Source organism: Brassica napus, chromosome C4 (genome assembly GCF_020379485.1).
Source record: "Brassica napus cultivar Da-Ae chromosome C4, Da-Ae, whole genome shotgun sequence".
Taxonomy (NCBI): domain Eukaryota; kingdom Viridiplantae; phylum Streptophyta; class Magnoliopsida; order Brassicales; family Brassicaceae; genus Brassica; species Brassica napus.
The window spans coordinates 50468571-50493961 of NC_063447.1; the positions used below are offsets into that span (position 1 = coordinate 50468571).

Consider the following 25391-nt stretch of genomic DNA (forward strand, 5'->3'; position numbering starts at 1 on the left):
CACCCACGACCTATGGGTAGAAGCTTATTTTACCGGCCTGCTATATGCATGAGCCCAAATTTCCCTTATTTTTTTATCTTATATATACAAATCCCCTATGTATTGTTTGTGAAACATTATCACTTCTTTTTGTAGCCACGTGTCATCACTAGAATGATTCTTAGAATTATTAGAGAAATATGTTGATCCATCTAATTATATAATAAACTTTTTATTAAACAAACCATAAATTTATTATTAATGTCATTTATTATTTCCTTAAATAAAGATTACGGAATTGCCTAATGTGACTAAAATATATATGACAATTAATGATTTTGAATAATAAAGATCTGATAAAAAAATAATGTATCTTCTATCAAATTTGTTTAATTTTCAACTATTAAAATAATTTAAAAAAATCACAATAACCATATTATAAGAAATTTTGATTTTTCTGTATATGTTATATTTTGAATTTTTAAAAATGACTATAAATTACTAAAACTTTTAAAAGTCTCACATTCAAATTTTACGATCCATGGTTTAAAATTTTTGTTATGACAAAATACAAATGATTACAAAATCATATAAATAAAAGTCTAACTTAATTAATCCCCTATATATTATTTGTGAAACATTACAACTTCTTTTTGTAGTCACGTGTCATCACTAGGATGATTCTTAGAATTATTAGAGAAATATATATGTTGGTCCATCTAATTATATAATAAGCTTTTTATTAAACTAACCATAAATTCATTATTAATGTCATTTATTATTTCCTTAAATAAAGATTACGGAATTGCCTAATGTGGCTAAAATATATATGACAATTAATGATTTTGAATAATAAAGATCTGATAAAAAAAATAATGTATCTTCTATCAAATTTGTTTAATTTTTAACTATTAAAATAATTTAAAAAATCACAATAACCATATTATAAGAAATTTTGATTTTTCTTTATATGTTATATTTTGAATTTTTAAAAATGACTATAAATTACTAAAAGTGTTAAAAGTCTAACATTCAAATTTTGCGATCCATGGTTTAAAATTTTTGTTATGACAAAATACAAATAATTAGAAAATCATATAAATAAAAGTCTAACTTAATTAATCATTAAGATTTAAAATATAAATGTATATATATCATTCTAAATTAAACTATAAACCATATTGAATAAATAAATATTTTAATTTCAAAATTTACTTTGAATAATTTTTTTTGATAAAAGTTTTGAACTAACATTGATATTTTTTTTAAATTATAAATTACTAAAATTATTAATCCCACAATAAAAAAAATTTTATCAGTAATTTAAAGATACACATGATAAAAAAAACATATGAGTAGAAATCATTATTTAATAGACATTAATATTAAAAATATACTATGTATGTTAATATCATTTAAATTTAATTACATATCCTATCAATTTTTTTAAAAAAATTGTTTTGAATTAATAAATTTGATTTATACGTTCACACCAATTTAATTATATATGTAATAGTTACTGAGTTTTAATTATTCAATATATATTTATTATTTCATAATATGTAAGAACATATAATACATAAAATAATTTTTATATATAATGTTTATCCCGCGCAAGGCGCAGATCTTAATCTAGTTTTATAGTAAATGTGGAAAATGTGGAAGCCCATTTGATCCAATTACGGACCAATTTTTATTTCATATTTTACATTAAGGTTTTGAGATTGGATACCACATGACACTAATTTTGCAAAATAATAAAAATTATATATAATACAACCAGAAAAAATTGTCATTATTTTTTATCTATGTAGAAGTGAAAGATGCCGACTCCGCTGACTATAAAGCTATGTATCATGTTTTCAACTTTCGATTGTTGGAACCAGCTTTCAGTTTGTTGTTTTATTTTATTAAAATACAACTGAAATAATAAATTATAAAATATAATATATAAGAAAATTATTTTTTTATTGCTATCATAATACAATAGAATAATTAAGCATAAAATATAGGAAAATTGGTTAAAAGAATTTGTAGAATATAGAAAACATGTTTTTGTATGTACTATCATAATAAAATGTAATAATAAATTACAAAAGGAAAATATTAGAGAAAAGATGTGAAAGAATTTGTCGGTATATCAGGTATGTGTATATAGAGGAAACAAATACAAAAGTTGGCAAAATACAAAGATAGTCAAAAGAAAAAAAAAATCAAAAGAAGAAATTAACAAACAGAAACATTGAACATGGCGTGCTGATAAGACCGTCTTTATTTTTTGGTGCTATATATATCTATCTCTTTCTCTCTCCTTCTCCAACACATCTTACTTTCTCCTATCAAGTTTCTCTTTTTACAAATTTCACCAGCTGTGCTTAATTTTTGGCAAACTTTAGTGGTTCCGGGTCACACCTTTCATTTTACCTCGAAGCGATTCCTTTTTCGGAGAATTCTCTTCTTTTCTGGTGTGGTTACTACCACCATTTTGGTCGTAACAGTACTAGATTAGAAGAGACTTCGGCGAAAAATGAACCGCTTCGAGGTAGAAAACGAAAGATTCAATGGTTGATTAAGTGTTTATTTAGCATTCATACATTATAGTGATAGTTTCATCTGATTTTCTTCTTACTATATAATTGTATAAAAATGACGAATCTTACTTGATACAATGGTTGATTAAGTGTGTATTTAAAATTTACACTGTGTTTTTGGATTGAGTTCCATATATTGAAAACTTTCAGATAATGATGAGATATTTTTAAAATATACTATGATGGGGAAAACGGTCATTTCATATCCAACATATCGCAATATGTTCAATTCACATCCGACTTATATAGTCGTGCTAAAACATACCCGAACTTTCAAAATTTTCAAATAACATATCTAATATTTATTTTTTGGCCAAATCAAACCTCAATCGCAACATCAGCTCACACATCATCTAATTTTGCTGATCTAGATGCTACGTCATCTAATTTTGCTTACAAAAATGCCACGTGTACATGTGGAATCTTCGTCAGCAAAATTATTTGACGTAGCATCCAAATCAGTAAATTTAGATGATGTAGCAGCTGATGTAATAACCAAGGTATGATTTGGCTAAAAATATAAACATTAGGTATGTTATTTGAATTTTTTTTAAGTTTAGATATGTTTTATCACGGCCATATAAGTCAGGTATGAATTGAACATATTGCAATATATTGGATATGAAACAGCCGTTTTCCCTATTATGGTGTGAACAATCTTTCATCTTTGTTTCACATTTCAAAATCCATATAACTATTTTACTAACATTCAAATATTACAATAGATTGTACAACTTATGAATATTACGGTATTTTATTTTTTATTTGCAAACTATCGATGAAGAGGTTACTTAGTGTTGTTTACCTTATACTTGGGATTCAGTTCCCATAGAATACAAATTTTGCAGAACCACAAAAACATATTTGATAAATATTTGATAATTATTTTCAATATGATGTAAATACACATGTTTATCGTAGTTTTAATTCCCCCTCCTGCTCTCCTTAGCATTATTAATTTAAAATAATTTGGATTATTGATATAAAAGATGACGGGTCTTGGATCCAATACTTCTAGACATTACAAAATATGTTATAGATATAATTTTAAAATTGTAATATATTATTTCATATATGTTTTTTTTTAAATTACTTTTTGAATTTTAATTAGTTCGATGAATCAGATATTTATTGGTCCTACTTTCCTTTGTTGGACAATTATCATATTCAACTCTCATAAGAAGGCCGGTGATTTATCAAAATTAATAAAGTGCTTTAAAGCGGAAACACCTAACGTTAGCTTATATTAACTTGCAAAAGAAAATATTATTGCTTTAAAGCGGAAACACCTAATTTTTGAATTTTAATTAGTTCGATGAATCAGATATTAATTGGCCCTACTTTCCTTTGTTAGACAATTATCCAATTCAACTCTCATAAGAAGGCCGGTGATTTATCAAAATTAATAAAGTGCTTTAAAACGGAAACACCTAACGTTAGCTTACATTAACTTGCAAACGAAGATATTATGAATTGTCAGTAAATAAAAATATGATACTAGACAATTATCTGAACACTTTCAATCCCATAAACTATGTATGATTTTCTGAAACCTGAAATTTGAACTTCAATACATAAAAACGATGAATGGAACTAAAATATCTGTTTCGCATGAATATTAAATAATTATAAATTTTAGAGTTTTTTTTTGTCAATACAAAGGTCGTCATAAAGCAATTAAAGGGAGAGTCCAAAATTTTTAGATTCTTTTTAATAGATTTCCAAATATGTTTATATTCATTGTAACTTTCTTAACTTTAATTTTTTTTTATAGTATTAACTAAGAAACATAAGGGCGTCTAATTTTCAAAAAAGCCATTAAATTTGAATTTATGGTAAACTAGAGGATTTCCGCGCTTCGCGCAAAATATTATTTTAATCTTGAGCCGTCACCATCTATGTATTTCGTTTACTTTTCTAGTGTGCATTGTTTCTCACCATCAGTGGGAAAAAACTTACTTCTGTGTTATTGTTTTTCCTCACCTTTTTTTTGTGAAATTATCTGGTATTTATTATAGATCAGACATATTAGTTCCATGTTGTGCGGTTATTTCTTATGGCGTTGTATGTTATTTCGGTCAATATTGGTCCTTTTTTTCCTTAGATTTTGGCTAAGGTAATTAGAAACTACATCCTCGTTGGGTTGGGTCAGAGTTTAATTGTCATTGAAGTTGTTTTCCTCGTCGCTGGTTTACCGTCGATAGTCTCTGCTCGTCTTGGTTTTTAAAATATGTTCTTTGGTGATCTTACTTCTATGCTTTTTTCATAACTCGAAGATGGCTCCACGGTTTGTTGATTTCATTTTGTCTCTTTTTATCTCTTTGTTCTCTCATCTTGTTGCATCTTTCATCGCTGATCACGTCTTTGGTGGCTCTCTCTTTTGCCATATTTACTACTCCAGGTTTAGATAGTGTTTTTCTCTGTATATGCTTTCTGCGCTTAGAATGTTGTTTATGGTCTCAAGCTTAAGCTTTAGTTTCTCGGTGGTTGGCTTCCATTCTCCCCCACTCAGGTTGTTTATCTTCTTCTCATGTATCCATTGGTGTAGGTTTGCGGAGTTAATCTTTTGAAGCTTTGGTTTCTTCTATTCAGAGTTTTGTGGTTCTTCGCTGGCATGGGCGCTTTGTATGTGCTTGTTTAGTTTGTGAGGTGCTCCTTATCTCTTAGCTGGTGGTTGTGCTTCCGGTGTTTTAGACATGCGTCTTTTTGTTTCGTGGTGACTTTGTTCTTCCGATGATTATTCTTTCTCTGACCCGCTTTTTTGGTTGTTTGCGCTGGTGCTTGATCCCGATCCTTTGTGTTCCGGAGATTGCTTTGTCTCATATTTTATTTTTTTTTCTTTTTATCTTTTTGTGACATCTGCTTATTTTAGCCAAGACATTCTATAGTAAGATGAGATAGGTTAGTCTTCTTAGTTGATCTTTTTTCAGCTTCAAACCTTTATTGAGTTAGTTTTAATATGGTATTTTGCTTTTTTTCTATGACCGTAGAAGTTTTATGGTTAGATTATGTATTTCACTCTAATTTCTTCTTATTATTTTGGTCATTTTATATTTTTAACAGTTAAATAAATATATAATTTGTAAATTAAATAATAGAAAATGGTAAAAACAATAAAATAATAAAATAACAAAAATTTATGTTATTTTTAGTAGTGAATAAATTAAATATGTAAAATATATTTCTATTTTTTTTATTCATCTTGAATTTTAGTGAACAATAAAATAGATTATCAAATTTCATACGATAATAGTTAGTGCGAAAAAGATTAGATAGTGCACTATTAGAAAATACTTGGCCAAATTACAATAATCTTAAGAAGAAAGACCTAAAATGTAAAAAAAAAATATTGATGACACGTGTTGAAAAATCCTCCTTTCACTTGTCTTTTTTTTAACGCTAATTTATTACTTACAATTATGATATGAGAAAGATTACATAGACGATTCGACGATCGACAATACTACATGCCTTATGAAGACCTACGCCTAACTGAATCACCTGAGCCGTCCTACGAAAATCCATGCCTGACCAGATTTACTTGCACCATGTTGAAGATCCCTTGTAAGCCTTTCTTCCGTAGTATGTGTAATTGTTTAATAAATCGCTATCTCCAGGACTTGAAACCTGGATTTCCTGTCATCTGCAATAAATTGCATAGTCTGGGATTCGAACTCCAGACCTGGGTGAAGAAGCCTTTAAACCTTACCTAGTAGGTTACAGTGCTTCCACTCCTCTTATCACTTGTCAGGACTCAGAAAAAGGGAAAAAACCAATTATATATATATATATATATATATATATATATATATATATAGATGAACAATAATAAGGTTTCCATTTTTAGAAAATTCCCTAGTTAAGTAGTTTCTGAAATTTTTTTTTTTTTTTTTGCTAAAAAGTTTTTGAAAGTTTCCTTAAAAAAAAGGAAATTACGTTTGTGAGAAGTTAACCAATCTCCACCGTTGCAGTAATCCCTAAAATCTGTAGAAATTGAGCTTTTCCCCCACTTGAATCGTTCACAAACTATAAGAAACAATTATCTCGGTCAACCAATCTCTTCTTTATTTTTCGCTGGTTTTGAAAATCGGACCGTTACGGAAGAGAACTCAGAGAAGTCGTTACCGCATGAAGAGCATCACACTTTAAAAAGTGTTTTTACACATATCTTTCTCTTTTATCTGGTTTTAGGCTTCTAAACTTTTCTAGGGTTTACGGTTCAAGTTCCGAAAATAACAGTATGTTTCCATTACCAAACATGGAAGAACCTGCCGCTAAAAAGACGAGATCATCACCGTTATTGCCAGACTGGTCTCAGCTCCCTAAAGAGCTACTTGAGATTATCACCGACAATGTGAACTGTTTCGATATTGTTCATGCTCGCTCTGTTTGCACCTCGTGGCGATCCACGTTTCCCTTTCCTTCTTGCCTTTTACGCTCCAATTACTCTCTTCCCACTTTCGATAAGCTCTCTCTCGAGACAAACGAAGAAGGCTCGTACATCCTCGGGAAGATCCCTTATTTCCTCTTCAGAGTCCCAGCTCTTACTGCTGAGTCGCCTTCCGAGTATTTCTTTGGAGGGATAGGACAAGCTGAGTCAGAGGAGCTTCCATGTCCTATTCAGTGCTCAGTGAAAGTGAAGATTCAAGGATCTGACCCAACCTTCTTGAAGATGAATGATTGCCAGATCTTTCCTCTAGGCCATCAGTACAGAATGTTTGGTTGGGAACTTAAAGATTACAGAGGCGTAGCTTTTCTTCCGCTCTACAAGGAAGGACGTGGAGGAGAATTCGTTGTGCTTCTCAACTACTATTATGGAAAGCTAATGGTGTTAACAAGTGTGGAAATGAAGTGGAAACGGTTTGAGAAACTCTCAGAGACTTTATGCTCGAATGTGGTCACTTTCAGAGGTCGATTTTACGTATCTTTTCTTAGCAGAAGAACCGTTGTTGTTATCGACCCTCATTCGCTGGAGGTGACTGACCTGATGCCCTTAACACAAACTGGTTTAAACTTTCTGGTTCCATCTGGCGACGATGAGCTTTTCCTGGTTGAGGTAATGGTACCGTCTGGGGACTTCGATTTTAACCGGTTCACATGTAACGTTAGTAGGGTAGATGAGGAGGCTGGTAAATGGGTCAAGGTCAGTGATTTGGGAGACCGTGTTTTGGTTATTGCACGCTTGGGAAATGTCTCATTCTCGGCTAAAGAGCTTCCTGATGGGTGTGGTGTGAGTGGGAACTCAATTGTATTCACCAATTGGCCACAAGATGTAGCATTATTCTATAAATATGGACCATACCAAGGAAGTGCGGAAGAGCTTCCTGATGGGTGTGGTGTGAATGGGAACATCAAGACTGTTTGGAGAACCTCAAGAGAGAATAGTGGGGTGATCCTCAACACATTTCCGGTTGTGGCTCTCCGGGTTGAGCGCTAAACATGCTTTGGATACCTAAGACATTCTCTTGCTTTTTTTTTTTTTTTTTCATATCTTAAATAAACTTATCTTTGAGTTTAGGTTTAGGTTATGTGATCTCTGATGTTAGCCATTCTTCTGGATTGTGTATCTTGTGACATGGTTAAGATAGATCACACAAGTCGTTTTAATAAAAAAAATATGTTTCAAAACTATTCCTCACAACCTTGTTGTTACCACACACACAGCTTTGTTTATGGAAATAATCGTCTCATGAAGTCTTTCAAACGTATCTGGCAGTGTTCTTGGCCTGGTCATGTGTTTGAAAAAATTAGTTTTAGTCCCAAATCATATGAAAACTTTGAACTCCATGTACTCGAGCAGCAGCAGATGCACAACGGTGGCTTGTTTGGACTTCCGAACCACCTTCATGGCTACAACAAACATGTAATAATGTACATTGCATTATCGTAAGATGTGTCATGTCGATCTCTTAATTTATGCCTTGGACTTGGAGACTAAAGTTAAGCACACAAAACTAAAGTTAAAGACAAGTTTGGTATGTTTGAGATTCTGTTTTCGTTACATTTGTATAGTAAATTTGACATTTAGGTGGCTGTGATTCAGTTCAACTTTCAAGAAAGAAACAAGTGGAGAGGAAGAAAAATCAATAAACTGAAGCATTGTATTCGTCACAAAAAGAGTGATGATCAGAACAACACACTAATAAAATAATCGGTTATAGCCAAGGTTTTTCGTGGCTATAAGCCAAATTTCGTGGTTATAAGCCAATTTTTTGGTTGTATGAACTAAAAGCCACAAAAAGAAAATGTGGGGTTATACGTTCATACCAATTTCAAATTGTATCTTAATATGGCTGAAAAGCTCTGATTTTGCCACGCATGTTAGTGGTTAAATATGCTACGTTTTGTCATGAATATTAGATATATTAGAGCATCGGTGGATACTTTCTTATTAGTACATGATGTATATATTAATAATATCATTTATTTTTGTAACTAAAATTCAAAACAAAAGAAAAGTAAGTTAATAAGAAATAAACACGTTTGCTTAAGTTTCTCAACTGTCAGAAATTTTGTTTTTCCCACAGAGACGTACCTTAATAATTTCCATTCTCTTTTTACATTTTGTATTTGATTTTATTATAATAATTGTGAGAGATTGGGTCGGAGTCTGCCGCTGCGCATGCTCTAAGGGCATCATCATCGGTCAAGAGACCACAAGAGTTCTTTCTCTGCTAGAATTTTTGTTTTTATTTATTTTTATATAAATATTTTATTTTTAATTCTAAATTAGTATATATTATAATATAAATGCGTCTATCAATTTTTAAAACATAGTAAATTTACGGTATATTTTTTTCATTGAAAAGATTGTTTCAAACTTTCACATGTATTTGTATCTTCTTCTATATATATATTTTCGGATTATTATTTCATTATTAAAATTGTAATTATATATATAAAGATTAGTAAAATATTGTTTTATTTTCATATTCAAAGATATTGTAACATTTCACAAATTTAGAAAGTTTTTAAAAAATTAAACTTTTCGCTTCATACATTTATATTATCGAGTAAATAATTAAACATTTAGTTTTTTTTTTTAATTTTTAAAATAAACTATATAGTTTAAAATTTATTTTCATTGGTTTAAGGTAGTAAAGATTAATCATTGTTAGATAATATGATTTTTGTTATTTAAAAAAAAATCTTTATAATTTTAAAAGTTAACATCGACAAATATTTAAATAATTAACATATGGAGGTATAGTATTATAACATTAAATTATATCTATTTAATTTATGCTATCTATAAATCCAATGAATCATCTATTGTTTAAATCTAATTATTGATAGCCCAATAAAAATTTATGGTACGTCCAAAATTTAAATGATAAGATTAGAGATTAAAAGTAACATGACTTTCTAGAAATATGTCCATTAGATCCATTTAAAAAAAATCACACATGAATCATTGTTGTGACTTCTGTTTTAATATATAAGATGTTTTATACAGTTTAATTATCTAATTAATTTTTAAATCAAAAACAAAATTGAACAAGTAATAAAATGACAAATGTTTAAGAGGTCTCTCACGTATTTCTAATAATTCTTCATTAAACAAACGACCCTTGACATTTTTTTTCTTTTACTACTTTCTCTTTCATGCTTTGATTAGTTTACAATATTTATTGTTTAAGAAACTGTTTTAGATACTACCATTAGGCCTGAGACTTATTATCCGAGATCCGGATTCGATCTGAGATCCGCTCCGGATCCACTACGAAAATAGGATATCCGGGGTGCCCGGATCCGAATCCGGATAGTAAAATCTTGGATCCGTCCAAACCGAATCCGAATCCGGATATCTTAATTTTTAGGTCCGGATATCCGGATCCGGATCCGTATTTTTAAAACACATTAAATTTTTAAATTTCATTAATATTTATATTTGATATATTAATATTTATACATGAATTAATCTTATAATATTATATTTTAGTTTTTACAATATTATAGACATATATAAATATATTTATAAATATTTGATTTATATATTATATTAAAAAATTTGTATTTTTTAAAAAAAATATTATTTCTAATTATTTTTACGGATCCGGATATCCGCGGGTAATAGAATATCGGGACGGATATCCGGATATCCGAAAACCACGAATCCGACGGATCCAGATCTGGATCTGGGTACCCCGAATTTCCTGGATATCCGGATCCATCCTAGGCCTAACTACCATTGCTAGTGTTCTAAGAGCACTTTTAACGGTTGTACACCGTGATAGTATCTTAAAAAACAAAATTATTATTTTATTTACATTTTCATGTTCAATTTTTTTCTGAGCAATTAATACTCTAGTTTGCTGACAGCTGTATGATTTCTTTTTCGCAGTATCTAAAAAACCTAACATATGAACTTGTTTTTACTCTCTTTCTTGCTTTATACTTAATTTTATAATTTTTTTAAGCTAAAATTTTGGTTAATAACCCTGCAACAACTCTATGTTAAAGATGCTCTGAGGACATGCGCAATGCAGATACCTAAACAAGTACCTAATGACTATAAAATTCAGAAAAAAGAAACAAAAAGTGTAGAAAAATGGAGAGAGAAATAAAGAGTCGACGGCTCCTGGAGAGACTTCAACAAATGCTGGAGAAACTTTTAGAATACATGGCATCTTCTTACTAGTTGATGGCAAACAATTATTGCATCAGTTATACTTTTAGTGATTATTGGTATTTATTTAATAAAATATTAATTAAAGAAACTCATTATCGACTGATTCAACTTAAAAATCACCGATGAAAAAATTGCATGATAATGTTTTAATAAGAAAGATTTTGAAACTATTGGGTTATAGAGTTTTAAAGTTTTGAAATACCCAACTAATATTTAATAATTATTTTTATTTTACTATTTTAAGAACTTTCTTTACATCTTTGGGATGAAGTGCTATAAACGAGGTCAACAGAAACTCATAAACCTATTATATAATATCACCGTATCCGTACATACCAACGGATAGTCCATTAATTGTCATCCTTAAGCACATTCATCTCAAAAAAGAGGAAACAAAAACTTCAAATACTTTTGGTAAACGAAAGGTAGAGCGATGAAGAGAAACAAGAGCCTTTTGGTCTTCTTCATCTCTATCATCATCTTGGTGGAACTTAGCAGAGGGCAGAACAATAGGAAAACCGAAGTCAATGTGGGTGTTGTAACAGATGTCGGAACAGTGCTCTCGGACATTGAAATGCGCTGCATCAATTTGTCTCTCGCCGATTTCTACTCTTCTCGTCCCCAATTTCAGACAAGGCTTATTCCAAACATTGCGGACTCCAGAAACGACGTTGTTGGTGCAGCCGCCGCAGGTACCTTATGTATATATACACACAACCAAAATATATGTATTTTTTCTTATTTTCTTAACGACGTTCATTCTATCGGATTTGAATATGGTTGGTTGAAACGAGGACGTAGTCTTTTTTATTTGAGAAATATTTTAACAGTTTTTGTTTTTGTTTTTTTGTCAATTTTAACAGTTTTTGTTAGTTTGTTAAAATTCTACATTGTGACAATTAGGCTTAGTTTCTTCTCCTCAATAGATGACAAAATTCTCTTTTTGAAAGTGACAAAAGACGATGTCTTTTTGAAAGAGACAAAAAATGTCTTTCTACTTCTACATACATACTTTTAGATTTGTTTGGTGACCCTAAAAGCCGTTGTATTAATTACTAAGTATAGTTACATTTAAAAATGAATTAATTTTTTAATGAAATTTTTTATATCATTATCCGTTATTTATTATTCGAGGAACATTGAGAAAGAATAACCGTGCTTTTGTATGTTAATTACAACCAAACCAGCTGATGCCCTTGAATTACTAGATTATTTACCTCCCACCACTGAATAATTCATTTATGGATCATATAAAGTTAACATATCATTAATACTATGATTCATTAAAGAATAATCCCAGACGTTATCATTATACTGTCCTCGATTTATATAATCATTTAGACCACTATAAAGAATCATAAACAACACACTAGAAAACCCTCATAATCATAAACCAGTCAAATACAAACGTAAGAAACTGTTAAATGTTCAAATGTGTAACTTGGTCTGGAGAAATAACACAAAAATATGAGTTGAAAATGTAATTTATGAACTGTTCTAATTGATCATAGAGTTAGCCATACAAGCACATATTCATTAATACATTGATACAGCTGAATAAATATTTCTGTTCTAATTTATCGGTTCTTAATATTCTTTGGACCATGGTTTACATCACACTAAATAGCATACTATATAGACATATTCATATTCATTAATATTTACAACATACTATTTATAATTAAAAAAGGAGAAGCAATTTTTAAAACTATCCTTGCTTTTATATTTTAATTACAGCTGTGTCATTTGCTGATATGTCGTTTTCTCATGCTTTCTCACCCAACATTTATAACTACCATTTTTCACTAGACTAATTATGAATAATGCCATTGATACTACTTAAAAGCATTGCATTGTACTCTCTTTGTTTCATTTTAATTTTTTTGATAAACTGTTTCATTTTAATTGTTGATTTAGATTTGTAAACACAAATTAAAAAGAAAAGTTAATTTTGTATATCATATAAAGTTAAAAAAAATGATTGAGATTCTAAAACGAATGTTATTTTGTAACGAAAATTTTGCTTTACAATAGCAATTAAACTGAAACTGTTAGAAATATGAGAGAAGTGTTGTTGTGAAAGTTGTGTATTTCTCATTAGCTCTCACTATCAATATATAGTGGAGGTTCATAAGGGTTTACAACAAGGAGAGTATCTACACATTTATTACATATTGACCACAAAGATATAGTCTTGGTCAAAGCTCATAAATGCTCCGGTTGAATGAGTCTTCATCTTGACTAGTCTTGGTCGGATGAGACGGACCGGAGACGGGTGTAGACGGACCGGATAGTCTGGTCGGATGTAAACCTCCTTGATGGTTAATGGCAATCCACATATCCATATCATGGATTTATAACACTCCCCCTTGGATGCCATAACCATATCGGGCTTGTAATGTGCTAACGTTGCCTCGTTAAAACCTCTCCCGGAAAACCCAAAACCCAATGTGGTAAAAAGGGAAACCAAGGACAGGAAAAAGAGTACAACACACATTACTCCCCCTGATTTGGACATCACTGAAGGTCCTTGAGTCTTCGCATGCCAATCTGCTGCGTAAGCTTCCTGAATGTGCTGGTGGGAAGTGACTTGGTGAAGAGGTCGGCTGAGTTCTCACTTGACCGGATTTGAGTGACGCTGACCTCCTTGGCTTTCTGCAACTCATGTGTGAAGAAGAACTTGGGTAGTATATGTTTGGTTCGGTCACCTTTGATATACCCATCTTTGAGTTGAGCAATGCAGGCTGCATTATCCTCATATATGATGGTCGGACCATTGTCCTCGACCATTCCACTATCTGATCGGATGTGTTGAGTCATAGACCTCAACCATACACACTCACGACTTGCCTCATGCATGGCTAAGATTTCTGAGTGATTTGATGATGTGGCTGCTATAGTTTGTTTCATGGAACGCCATGATATTGCAGTACCACCATGAGTGAACACATATCCGGTTTGGGACCGAGCATGGTGTGGATCAGATAAGTAGCCTGCATCAGCAAAGCCTACTAAACCATCTTTGGTTTCATTGGTATAAAATAGACCCAAATCCTTAGTTCCTTGAAGGTAACGTAGGATATGTTTAATTCCATTCCAGTGCCTTTGGGTCGGACATGAACTAAAACGGGCTAGGAGACTCACGGCAAAACATATATCTGGTCTAGTGTGGCTAGCCAAATACAGTAACGCTCCTATGGCACTGAGGTAAGGCACTTCTGGACCCAGGACATTCTCATTCTCGTCCTTAGGACGAAATGGGTCAGTGTCCACTCCAAGGGACCTCACGACCATTGGGCTGGTCAATGGGTGAGCCTGGTCCATGTTAAATCTCTTGAGTACTTTTCTGTATATGCCTTTTGATGCACAAGGATTCCTCCTTTTATGTACTCAAGTTGTAACCCCAAACAGACTTTAGTTTTACCTAGGTCTTTCATTTCAAACTCTTTCTTGAGATATTCAACTGTTTGGGCGATTTCCCCAGGGGTTCCAATGATGTTCAAATCATCAACATACACTGCTATGATAACAAATCCATTGTTTGCAAACTTCTTTATAAAGATACATGGACTGATAGGGTCGTTCTTATAGCCAACTTTGGCAAGGTATTCGCTTAAGCGATTATACCACATTCGACCACTTTGCTTAAGTCCATATAAGGATTTGTTCAGCCTTATGCAGTGTTCTTCTCGAGAACCTTTATTAGCTTTGAGCTCAACACCCTCTGGTAATCTCATATATATTTCGTTATCCAGTGGACCATAAAGGTATGCGGTTACAACATCCATTAACCGCATATCCAAATTTTCTTTGATGGCCAGACTTATTAAAAATCGAAATGTAGTTGCATCCACCACAGGGGAGTATGTCTCCTCATAATCGATGCCTGGTATTTGTGAGAATCCTTGTGCAACAAGCCGTGCTTTGTATCTTACAATTTCACCATGTTCATTTCTTTTCCTCACAAATACCCACTTATATCCCACTGGTTTAACATTATAAGGTGTCCGGATAATCGATCCAAAGACATTCCTTTTCTTAAATGATTCTAACTCCACGTTTATGGCTTCTTTCCATTTGAGCCAATCTGATCTTTGAGTGCACTCTAGTATAGACGTGGGTTCATGATCCTCATCTAAGTCCATAACATCAAGGGCTACTTGGTATGCAAATATATCATTGATGTCGACATCATTCCGGTTCCATCTTGTCCCAGACATTAAATAATTAATTGAGATCTCATCATTAGCACCTTCAGTACCATGAGGCTCGGCGTCCCGAGTCTCATTGGTTGGTACCTTAGGCATGGCCATTTCGGCCTTGTCTGGACAATCTATGACCTCGGTTTCTTTTGCACCTTTCTTTAGTTTCCGAGGTCTTTTATCTTTGGAACCAATTGGTCTACCACGCTTAAGACGTGCTTTAGACTCTGTAGCCACTTGATTGTGTCCATCTTGGACATCAATACTTATTGGTGCATTACAAGCTGGTATATAGGACTTAGTCACTCTTTTCGGGTCAGCAAAGGAATCAGGCAATTGATTAGCTAGCTTTTGCATATGAATTATTTTCTGGACCTCTAAATCACATGATTGAGTCCGAGGATCTTGCCATGATAAGGATGTTTGATTCCATACAATTTCTTTGCCCAGCTTGTTATTTTCTCCCCCTAATGTTGGGTACTCTGATTCATCAAAATGACAATCAGCATATCTGGCCTTAAATAAATCTCCAGTAGTAGGCTCAAGATATTTAATAATGGTTGGAGAATCAAAACCAACATATATTCCCATCCTCCTTTGAGGTCCCATTTTTGTTCTCTGTGGTGGTGCAATAGGGACGTACACAGAACATCCAAATGTTTTGATATGGGATACGTCTGGCTCATGACCCGAGAGTAATTGGGATGGAGAATATTTATGTTCACTGGATGGCCTTATGCGTATTAATTCAGCAGCATGTAATACCGCATGTCCCCAAGCTGATACTGGTAGCTTCGACCTCATGAGTAATGGTCGAGCAATCAACTGGATTCTTTTAATGAAGGATTCGGCCAATCCATTCTGTGTATGTACATGTGCCACGGAGTGTTCCACACTTACCCCCATGGACATACAGTAATCATTAAAAGCTTGGGAACTGAATTCACTTGCATTGTCAAGACGTATAGTCTTTAGTGGAAAATCTGGAAAATGGGCTCGCAGTCTTATGATCTGTGCCAATAGTCTTGCCAATGCTAAGTTTCTAGATGATAATAGACAAACATGCGACCATCTGGTCGATGCGTCAATGAGGACCATAAAATATCGAAATGTCCCACAAGGTGGGTGTATTGGTCCACATATATCACCATGTATTCTTTCCAGAAAGTTTAATGTTTCCTTACTCACCTTTCCAGGTGATGGCCTTATTATTAATTTTCCTTGTGAGCATGGAATACATGTAATGCTCATAGGGATAGTTATCCTATCTTTCAAGGAATGGCCAGTTGAGCTCGAGATTATTTTGCGCATCATGGATCTGCCAGGATGGCCAAGCCTTTCATGCCATTGTTTAAAGGCTTCTCTGAACTCATTAGGAATTGAAGTGTTAGCCTCACTCGATTTTATATTGGCACAATAGAGGCCTATTGATAAAGCAGGGATAGTCTCTAGGACTTTCTTATGGCCTTGGGCATTTTCATAAATCAAGAGGAATTCTTTCTTTTCCTCGCCCCTAGTTTCAACATGTAGATCATTCATGCGAATGTCTTTGAAACTTAACAGATTTCTCTTTGATTTTGGAGAATATAATGCATTAGAAATTTCTAAATGCGTGCCTTTAGGCATCACTAAGTGAGCCGGGCCATGGCCTTCAATAAGGCTGGTCGTGCCTGCTATAGTATTGATATTGGCACTCTTTAAAATGAGGTTAACAAAAGCAATATGATATCGAAATCTTCATATTCAGCCACTTGTAAGGAGGTCTGAAGTCTCAAAATCCTCATGACCATCTCTGCCATGGGCTTGATCATCCTCATGGTCCAGATCATTCTCATTATCATAATGGACCAAATTTGCCTCAGAGTTCTTGCCCCTTATGCTCTCCTAGTAGAGCTTAACAAGGTGTTGGGGAGTTTTGCATTTATTAGCCCAATGATTGGTCATCCCACAACGATAGCAAGCAGATTTGGTCGAGCTCGAGCCATGGGTTTTGAAGTCGGACTTATACCCACGGTTAGCTTGATGACCTCGGCTGTAGGCTCGGCCTCGGCTGCGACCAAGATGGTCTCGTGGTTGAAATCCACGGCCACGTGGTTGAAACCCACGGTTACGACCTTGCCATCTACCACGGCCTCTCATGCGACCATGGTATGACTCTCTTGGAGTCTCATCCTTTGGCTCTACGGCCGCATGTGCCTCAGGCAATGCTTTAGCACCAGGAGGCCTTAGCTCACTGTTCATCATGAGCAACTCATTGTTTTGCTCAGCTAGCAACAAACAAGAGATTAAGGCAACATAAGTGGAGAAACCCTTCTCTCGGTACTGTTGCTGAAGCACAACATTGCTGGTGTGGAATGTGGAGAATGTTTTCTCCAACATATCAGCATCAGTAATAGTCTCACCACAAAGTTTCAACTTTGAGACTATTTTGAACAAAGCCGAGTTATATTCTTCCACAGACTTATAGTCTTGGATTCTCAGGTTTCTCCAATCATAAAGGGCTTTTGGCAATATCACAGTTTTCTGATGATTAAATCTGGTTTTCAACTCTGTCCAAAGTTCCAGAGGATTCTCAATTGTGAGATACTGGTCCTTGAGACCTTCAGCAAGGTGATGGCGAATGACAACAAGTGCCTTGTAATTATCCTTGTCTGATGGCTCAGTGCCTTCAGTGATAGTATCACCAAGGTTTCTGGACCTTAAGAGGATTTTGGTATCAAGCTCCCATTGGAGGTAATTATCTCCGGAGAGATTGAGGGAAGCATATTCAAGGTTGTTGATTTTCGACATCTGAATCAAATATCCATAAAGGAGTAAGGATTCATAATATAATTCAGGATTTGAATTCATATGCCAAGGAGATTGATGATTTATTATGCATTTTATTTTTAGAAAATATTTTATATGCATTAAGATAAAAATTTTGTCAATCAATATGGATGGATTAAAATGCATCATGGACAAGACAAATAACTTTTATAATGTTCAAGATATTTGTAAACCAAAGTAGATTTTCAAAATCGGTTAAAACTTGGTTTATAAATTTTGAATAAAGCAAATGTACTAAATTTTAAATGGAAACCGATTTTGTCTAACTATATGCAAACAGTGTGAATCATTTAGATGCAAACAACATGAACCACTTCAGACGCACTAGTATCATCATTGCTAAAGCTATGCGAACATGTATGTTTGGTTTCAATTATGTGATACTTATGTCCAGTTTTAACAATATGATAGTTGGATGCATGCAAAGGTCAGTTCATGGATGATTCAAGTTCGATCTAATGATTTACTAAATGATGCTATCAGGTATGCAAATGATCAGTACATAATTTAATCATAGAATCAGGTTCAAGGATGAAACTAGATCAAGTTTTATTTTAACTAGCAAACTTATGTGATCAAAATTCAGTATGATATGAAATCGGTTCATGGTTGGTTTAATTAACAATATGATCAAATGATTTCAACCAGATTTTATTCTACCTTGTGACATATAAAGACTATGGCTTATAAAACTTTAGAAATAATTTTCAGTCAAAGATATGCTTTTAATAAAATCAAACAAGCATTTATAAAATCGATTATGCATTTATAAAATCATAAAAGGTTTTTAAAACTTTGATAGTTACAAAATAAATATTAATAGTCAAAGATATGCAATGAATGATTTTAATTTTGATTTTATTGATGGGTTGACTGATTTTAGGAGTTCTGGCCGAAAATGGCACAACAAGGGATTGATGGAATTTTGTTTTGGCCAGATTATACACTTATGTTTATCACATCTGGTAAAATGGCCAAACAAAAGGATTGAATCAAAAAGGTTTAAGCTTTCTCTAATAATTTTATGATTCATAAGTTTTTATAAACAAGATTCATGTAGATCTTTAGGTATTTTGATAAGTTTATAAGTTTTTTAGAGAAACATAGAACCTTTAGAGAATTTTAAGTTTTATGGATTCAAGATACTTTTAGAATCAAGTTTCATATGGATCATATGGATCATAGAAACAAGATCAATATTTTAAATCCATAGATTGTTTATAAGTTATGGATTCATATAGATCCTAGATTTGTTTCAGACATAATGGTGTTCTATAGATTTCAAGGTTTTGATTTGTTTACCTTTTTCACCACAAGAATCTGAGAGGACCACCGTGAGAGTTGGCCGGAATTTGAGAGAGAGAGGAGTTTTCCGGCGGAGAGAGAGAGGTGGCCTGGTGGAGAGGAGGCTGAGCGCCGGTGGAGCAAAGGCTGAGCACCGGAGGAGCTGGCCGGAAAGAGGATCGCCGGCTGAGAGAGATTTCTCAGGTGGAGAGCACAATCGTGCTGATAACGTGTTAGAAATATGAGAGAAGTGTTGTTGTGAAAGTTGTGTATTTCTCATTAGCTCTCACTATCAATATATAGTGGAGGTTCATAAGGGTTTACAACAAGGAGAGTATCTACACATTTATTACATATTGACCACAAAGATATAGTCTTGGTCAAAGCTCATAAATGCTCCGGTTGAATGAGTCTTCATCTTGACTAGTCTTGGTCGGATGAGACGGACCGGAGACGGGTGTAGACGGACCGGATAGTCTGGTCGGATGTAAACCTCCTTGATGGTTAATGGCAATCCACATATCCATATCATGGATTTATAACAGAAACGGAAGAAGCATTATATAGTAATCATGTCAACAATTAGAGTTTGAAGGTAAAAGTAATTACAATCATTTTTTTTTACGTGATTCGTGATTAGTATTGACGTACTTTTATTCTACTATAGAGATCCATTTACTTTTCGATTTAAAATGTATTATTATGTAACTATATATATATATATCATGAATTATAATGTAACTTTTGTAGTTCAGTAATCGTCTCACCCTGATTCTCACCCTGGGCTTGTCTCGACCTAGTTAGATCTTAAATAGCAAACGATCATGTTTTGACGAATGAGTTAAAGGTTGACTTGACCGACGACAATCAATCATATAATAATAAGTCGCGGCTGGAAATCAAAGCAAGATTTTCATGCACGTAGAACGTTGACGAGACAAAACCGGTGGATTTGACTTATTTATTTTATGTCAATGACTCTTTCCTAAAAGTCTGTCCAATGTACATCTGTATATTTTTCTCTAAAATATATATCTCTATTATAGAACCGAAAATGCTCCAATGTATGCTTATATAATAGAGTTCCTCCATTTTAGAGAAAAATATAGAGGAAATTTATTTTTGCCTCTATATTTAAAAGTAGAAATATCATATCTCTATATTTTCCCCTATAAATAAAGAAACTCTCTTATACAGGCATACATTGGAGCATTTTCACTTCTATGATAAAATTTCTCTATTTTAGAGGAAAATATAGAGATAGAAATAGGAGTGGGTTGGAAATGGTCTAAGAGCAGCATTAATGGGGGGTGCTTAAAGGGGGAACTTAGCAAAAAATTAATATAATAGTGGATGGAATCCATACAAAAATTAAGCACATGTGCTTCTTCTGCCTAATTAAGCGCCGGTGTTAACCCTGTTTTGCGGGCCCCACTGACACATAGCGGTCCGCGATTGGTTCGTTTTTAATTTTTTTTAAAAAAAAATCAGAGAAAAAACCAAAAAAAAAATAAAAAAAATTAAGCACCCCGTTTCCAACTCCAATGGACCACGCATGGCCGATCTGGATAAATATATGATTTTGTTCCCAATTTTTTTGGGAGTTGTATAAACAAATATAAGTTTTCTAGTTATTAAAAAAATATTTTACTAAAGTTCTTAGTAAATATTATAACCTCAGAGATCCGGTTCTGGGACTACGTGCTCATTAATCATTATCTTAACACCTCACTGATAGTGAGAAACAAAATTTTAGGGGTACGAACGATAATGCATGTTCATGAATGACCTTGAACCATAAAAATAATTTATAGATGATACAAGACTTTTGAAACATATGTAGGTTGAGTTGATTGCTATGATCTCGTGTTCTACAGATTACATTTCATGGTTGTACTCTTAGGTTCTTCTATTTGAATTAATTATAGTTGTCAAAATGTTAATTAACAGAACAATAAAATAATTTTTTTCCTCGTCATGACATGCTTGTTTCTATATTTCTTTTTGATTAATGTTTGGTCAACTCCTCGTCTAATCAACCAATGTTTTCTTCCTTTTGATGTGGTAACAGCCCTTAAGCTGATAAAGAACAAGCAAGTTATGGCGATTTTGGGGCCGCAGACATCCATGCAAGCTCATTTTATGATTGATATTGGGCAAAAATCGCAGGTGCCAATTGTTTCCTACTCAGCAACAAGCCCCTCTCTCACTTCTCTTCGCAGTCCATACTTCTTCCGAGCTACATATGAGGACTCATTTCAAGTAAACGCCATAAGTTCTATCATCAAGCTGTTCGGGTGGAGAGAGGTTGTCATTGTTTACGTCGAAAACACGTTTGGTGAAGGTATAATGCCACATCTTACTGATGCTTTACAAGAGATCAACGTTCGAATACCATACCGTTCTGTAATATCTCTCAATGCTACTTATCATGAAATCTCTTTGGAGCTTTCTAAGATGATGACCATGCCCACAAGAGTGTTTATTGTCCACATGTCCACTTCTCTTGCCTCGAGAATCTTCACTAAAATTAATGAGATCGGTTTAATGAAAGCAGGATATGTCTGGATTCTTACCAATGGAATTGCCGATCAGTTAAGTTCAATAAATGAGACGGGCATTGAGGCTATGCAGGGGGTTTTGGGTGTTAAAACTTATGTTCGGAAATTTAAAGAGCTGGAAAAGTTTAGAGCTCGTTGGAGGAAGATGTTTCCAGAGATGGAGCTGAATGCTTTTGGATTGTGGGCTTATGATGCTGTCACCGCGCTGGCAATAGCCATTGAAGAAGCTGGAACAAATAATATGACTTTTAGTAATGTAGATCTTGGAAGGAATGTTTCTGAACTTGAAGCTCTTGGTTTATCTCAATACGGTCCAAAGCTTATTCAGATACTCTCACAAGTTCAGTTCAAAGGACTTGCCGGAGATTTTCGCTTTTTCAAGGGGCAGCTGCAACCATCAGTGTTTGAGATTGTAAATGTAATTGGAACCAAAGAAAGGTCTATAGGATTCTGGACGGAAGAAATTGGTCTTGTGAAGAAACTAGACCAAGAACAGCAAAGCGTGGGAGCTTTATCCACTTGGAAAGATCATCTTAAACATATTATATGGCCTGGAGAGGCTAATTCTGTTCCCAAAGGATGGGAGATCCCAACAAACGGGAAGAGGTTACGCATCGGAGTTCCAAAGAGAACTGGTTATACCGATCTTGTAGGGGTCAGAAAGGATCCTATCACAAATTCACAAGTAGTCGAAGGTTTTTGCATAGCTTTTTTCAAGGCTGTGACCGAAGCAATGCCTTATGACGTCTCCTATGATTTCTTTCCTTTCGAGAAATCTGATGGCACACCAGCCGGGGATCACAACGACCTGGTCTACCAAGTGTATCTCGGGGTGAGTTTTGACCATCACTTCCCAACAGATTGTTTATCCTTATATATAGTAAAAATCTATAAATCCATAGTGTTGGGATTATGAAATTTTATCAATTTATTGAGTTTTTATTTTTAAAAATTATATTTTTTAGAATTATATATTTCAATCATGTTTTATGTGAAGGAGAATAATTGTATTCAGGGTTTATAGATTGATGAAATTTTATAATTTTGTTTTTTCTATTGTTCTTATTAGATTATTTCCTGTATAAAAATAATATATATATATATGATAGAATGTGAAAATCATGTTAAGATGTTTTGAAGAGGGGAGAAAAAAACAAGTTATGAATTCCTCTGAAATGAAAAAGAAACAATATGCTGACAAAAAAAAATAAAAGAATTTTATTCAAATTTTAGATATAATAATTATTATGATTTTAGTATGACTATAAATTACAAAAAAAAAACACTTATTTATCTTATCGTGTTGTATCATATATTGTGAACGTATCATATATCTTATTTATGCATCTTAATTAGTATGTTCTCTTTCCTTTACTTTGAATCAGAAATATGACGCGGTTGTAGGAGATACGACTATACTGGCAAATAGGTCGTCTTATGTCGACTTCACGTTTCCCTACACTAAATCAGGAGTGGGGTTGATTGTCCCTGTAGAAGACCAAGTTAAAAGAGACAGTATCAGTTTCTTGAAGCCTTTAACGTGGAAACTGTGGATGACTTCCTTTTTCTTCTTCTTCCTTATTGGCTTTACTGTTTGGTTTGTTGAACATAGAATTAACCCCGACTTTCGGGGACCAGCTAAGTACCAAGCTAGTACAATCTTCTGGTTTGCCTTCTCTACCATGGTTTTTGCTCCAAGTAAATTCTCTACATCTCAGTATATCATTCTGAATATATCATGACTTTCCTTATTAATGCTTAGTCTTCCCGTTTGCAGGAGAAAGAGTGTTGAGCTTTGGAGCTAGGCTTCTGGTTATCACATGGTACTTTATTGTGCTCGTGTTGACTCAAAGTTACACGGCCAGCTTGGCGTCCCTTTTGACAACACGACAACTTGATCCAACCATAACAAGCATGAGAAGTTTGATTGAGAAAGGAGAAAAGGTGGGATATACAAGGACATCTTTCATCTTTGGAAAACTTACTGAAGCAGGTTTCGCTCGATCTAGCCTCATACCCTTTGATACCGCAGACGACTGCGATGAACTTATGAGAAAAGGACCAGAAAATGGCGGTGTCTCTGCAGCTTTCATGGAATTACCTTATATGAGGCTCTTTCTTGGACAGTACTGCAAAGCTTATCAAGTGGTTGAAGAACCCTTCAGCGTTGATGGATTTGGCTTTGTAAGTCTTGTCTCCCTTAGAAACTTCTCTGTGTGGCAGTTTCTAAACTAAATGCTCCCATTTTTTGGCAGGTTTTTCCAATTGGATCACCTCTGGTTGCTGATGTATCAAGGGCCATCCTAAAAGTAGCAGAGTCAACCAAAGGGAGGGATCTTGAGCAAGCATTTTTCAAAAACAAAGACGAAACCTGCCCTGATCCTGTCACCAACCCGGATCCAAATCCTTCTACAAAATCTAGGCAGCTCGGTGTAGACAGTTTCTGGGTTCTGTTTCTTATTGCCTTTGCCATGTGTGTTTTCACCCTCGGGAAATTCAGCTTCTTTTTCTTCAAGAAGACTCAAGTGAATAATCTGTGGCAAGAGTTTAATCAACCAGACATGGATTCGTACCTCAACAGGGTGGAGAAATGTTCGTGTTCATCAAGCCCACACATGCCTAACAACAACACTCAGGAAGTAAACCAAGCAAATAACCAATCAGACACAAGTAACCCAACCAGTCTGTCTGAATAAGTACAACAGAAACTAAGCAACAACCAGTCTGTCTGAATGTTTGTTGTGTATGGACTATGGAGAACATCAATAAAAGATTCGTTAGTCCCAGACAATTTTAATTTTACCACAAACTTTTGATATCATTTTTCCAATTTATTTTTATATGTTGACTGTTTTCATAAGTTCTCTAAATATTTAATAATCATTTATAAGATTTTATTAACTCAACTCCACACCTTAATATACTAAATCCTAAACATATTTATTAAATTCTAAACCCAAATGTTAAAATGTTTTTGGTTAAATTTTTTTTTTTATATGGTAGCCAATACATAGTATTTCAAACAATTTATTTTGATGTTATTGCGTTTTGTGAACCTATCAAAACTTGAATTTAATATGTATTTAATTTCTTAGATTTAGTGAAAGTTAGGTTTCAATTGGTTTTGCTACTATCATCTCGGAATAGTAGCGGTCTTTGGCGTCACAAAAAATGTTAGAGTTATGGATGGATAAATTAAAAAGCAAATTTTCCAAAATATATTTTGAAATATATATATAATGAATTACAATATTAAAAATCTTTAAAATTTAAAATTTAGATATTATAGTTATAAATATATTTTATATTTTCT

The 25391-nt window shown here is 33.5% G+C and overlaps 2 protein-coding genes across 2 annotated transcripts; both read left to right on the forward strand.

The window, feature by feature from the left end:
• The first annotated feature begins 3762 nt into the window (after positions 1 to 3762).
• Positions 3763 to 9235, forward strand: LOC111206304 (F-box/kelch-repeat protein At1g64840-like). Its single transcript, XM_022702865.2, has one exon. It carries the CDS (start codon positions 6811 to 6813, stop codon positions 8005 to 8007), a length of 1197 nt encoding a protein of 398 aa, XP_022558586.1. The 5' UTR covers positions 3763 to 6810; the 3' UTR covers positions 8008 to 9235.
• Positions 9236 to 11635: 2400 nt separating this feature from the next.
• LOC106393908 (glutamate receptor 2.2-like) lies at positions 11636 to 24774 on the forward strand. Its single transcript, XM_048755986.1, has 5 exons — positions 11636 to 11894; positions 21589 to 22910; positions 23464 to 23776; positions 23856 to 24262; positions 24334 to 24774. The coding sequence occupies exons 1-5, from the start codon at positions 11636 to 11638 to the stop codon at positions 24772 to 24774; spliced, it is 2742 nt and encodes a 913-aa protein (XP_048611943.1).
• The last annotated feature ends 617 nt before the right edge of the window (positions 24775 to 25391 follow it).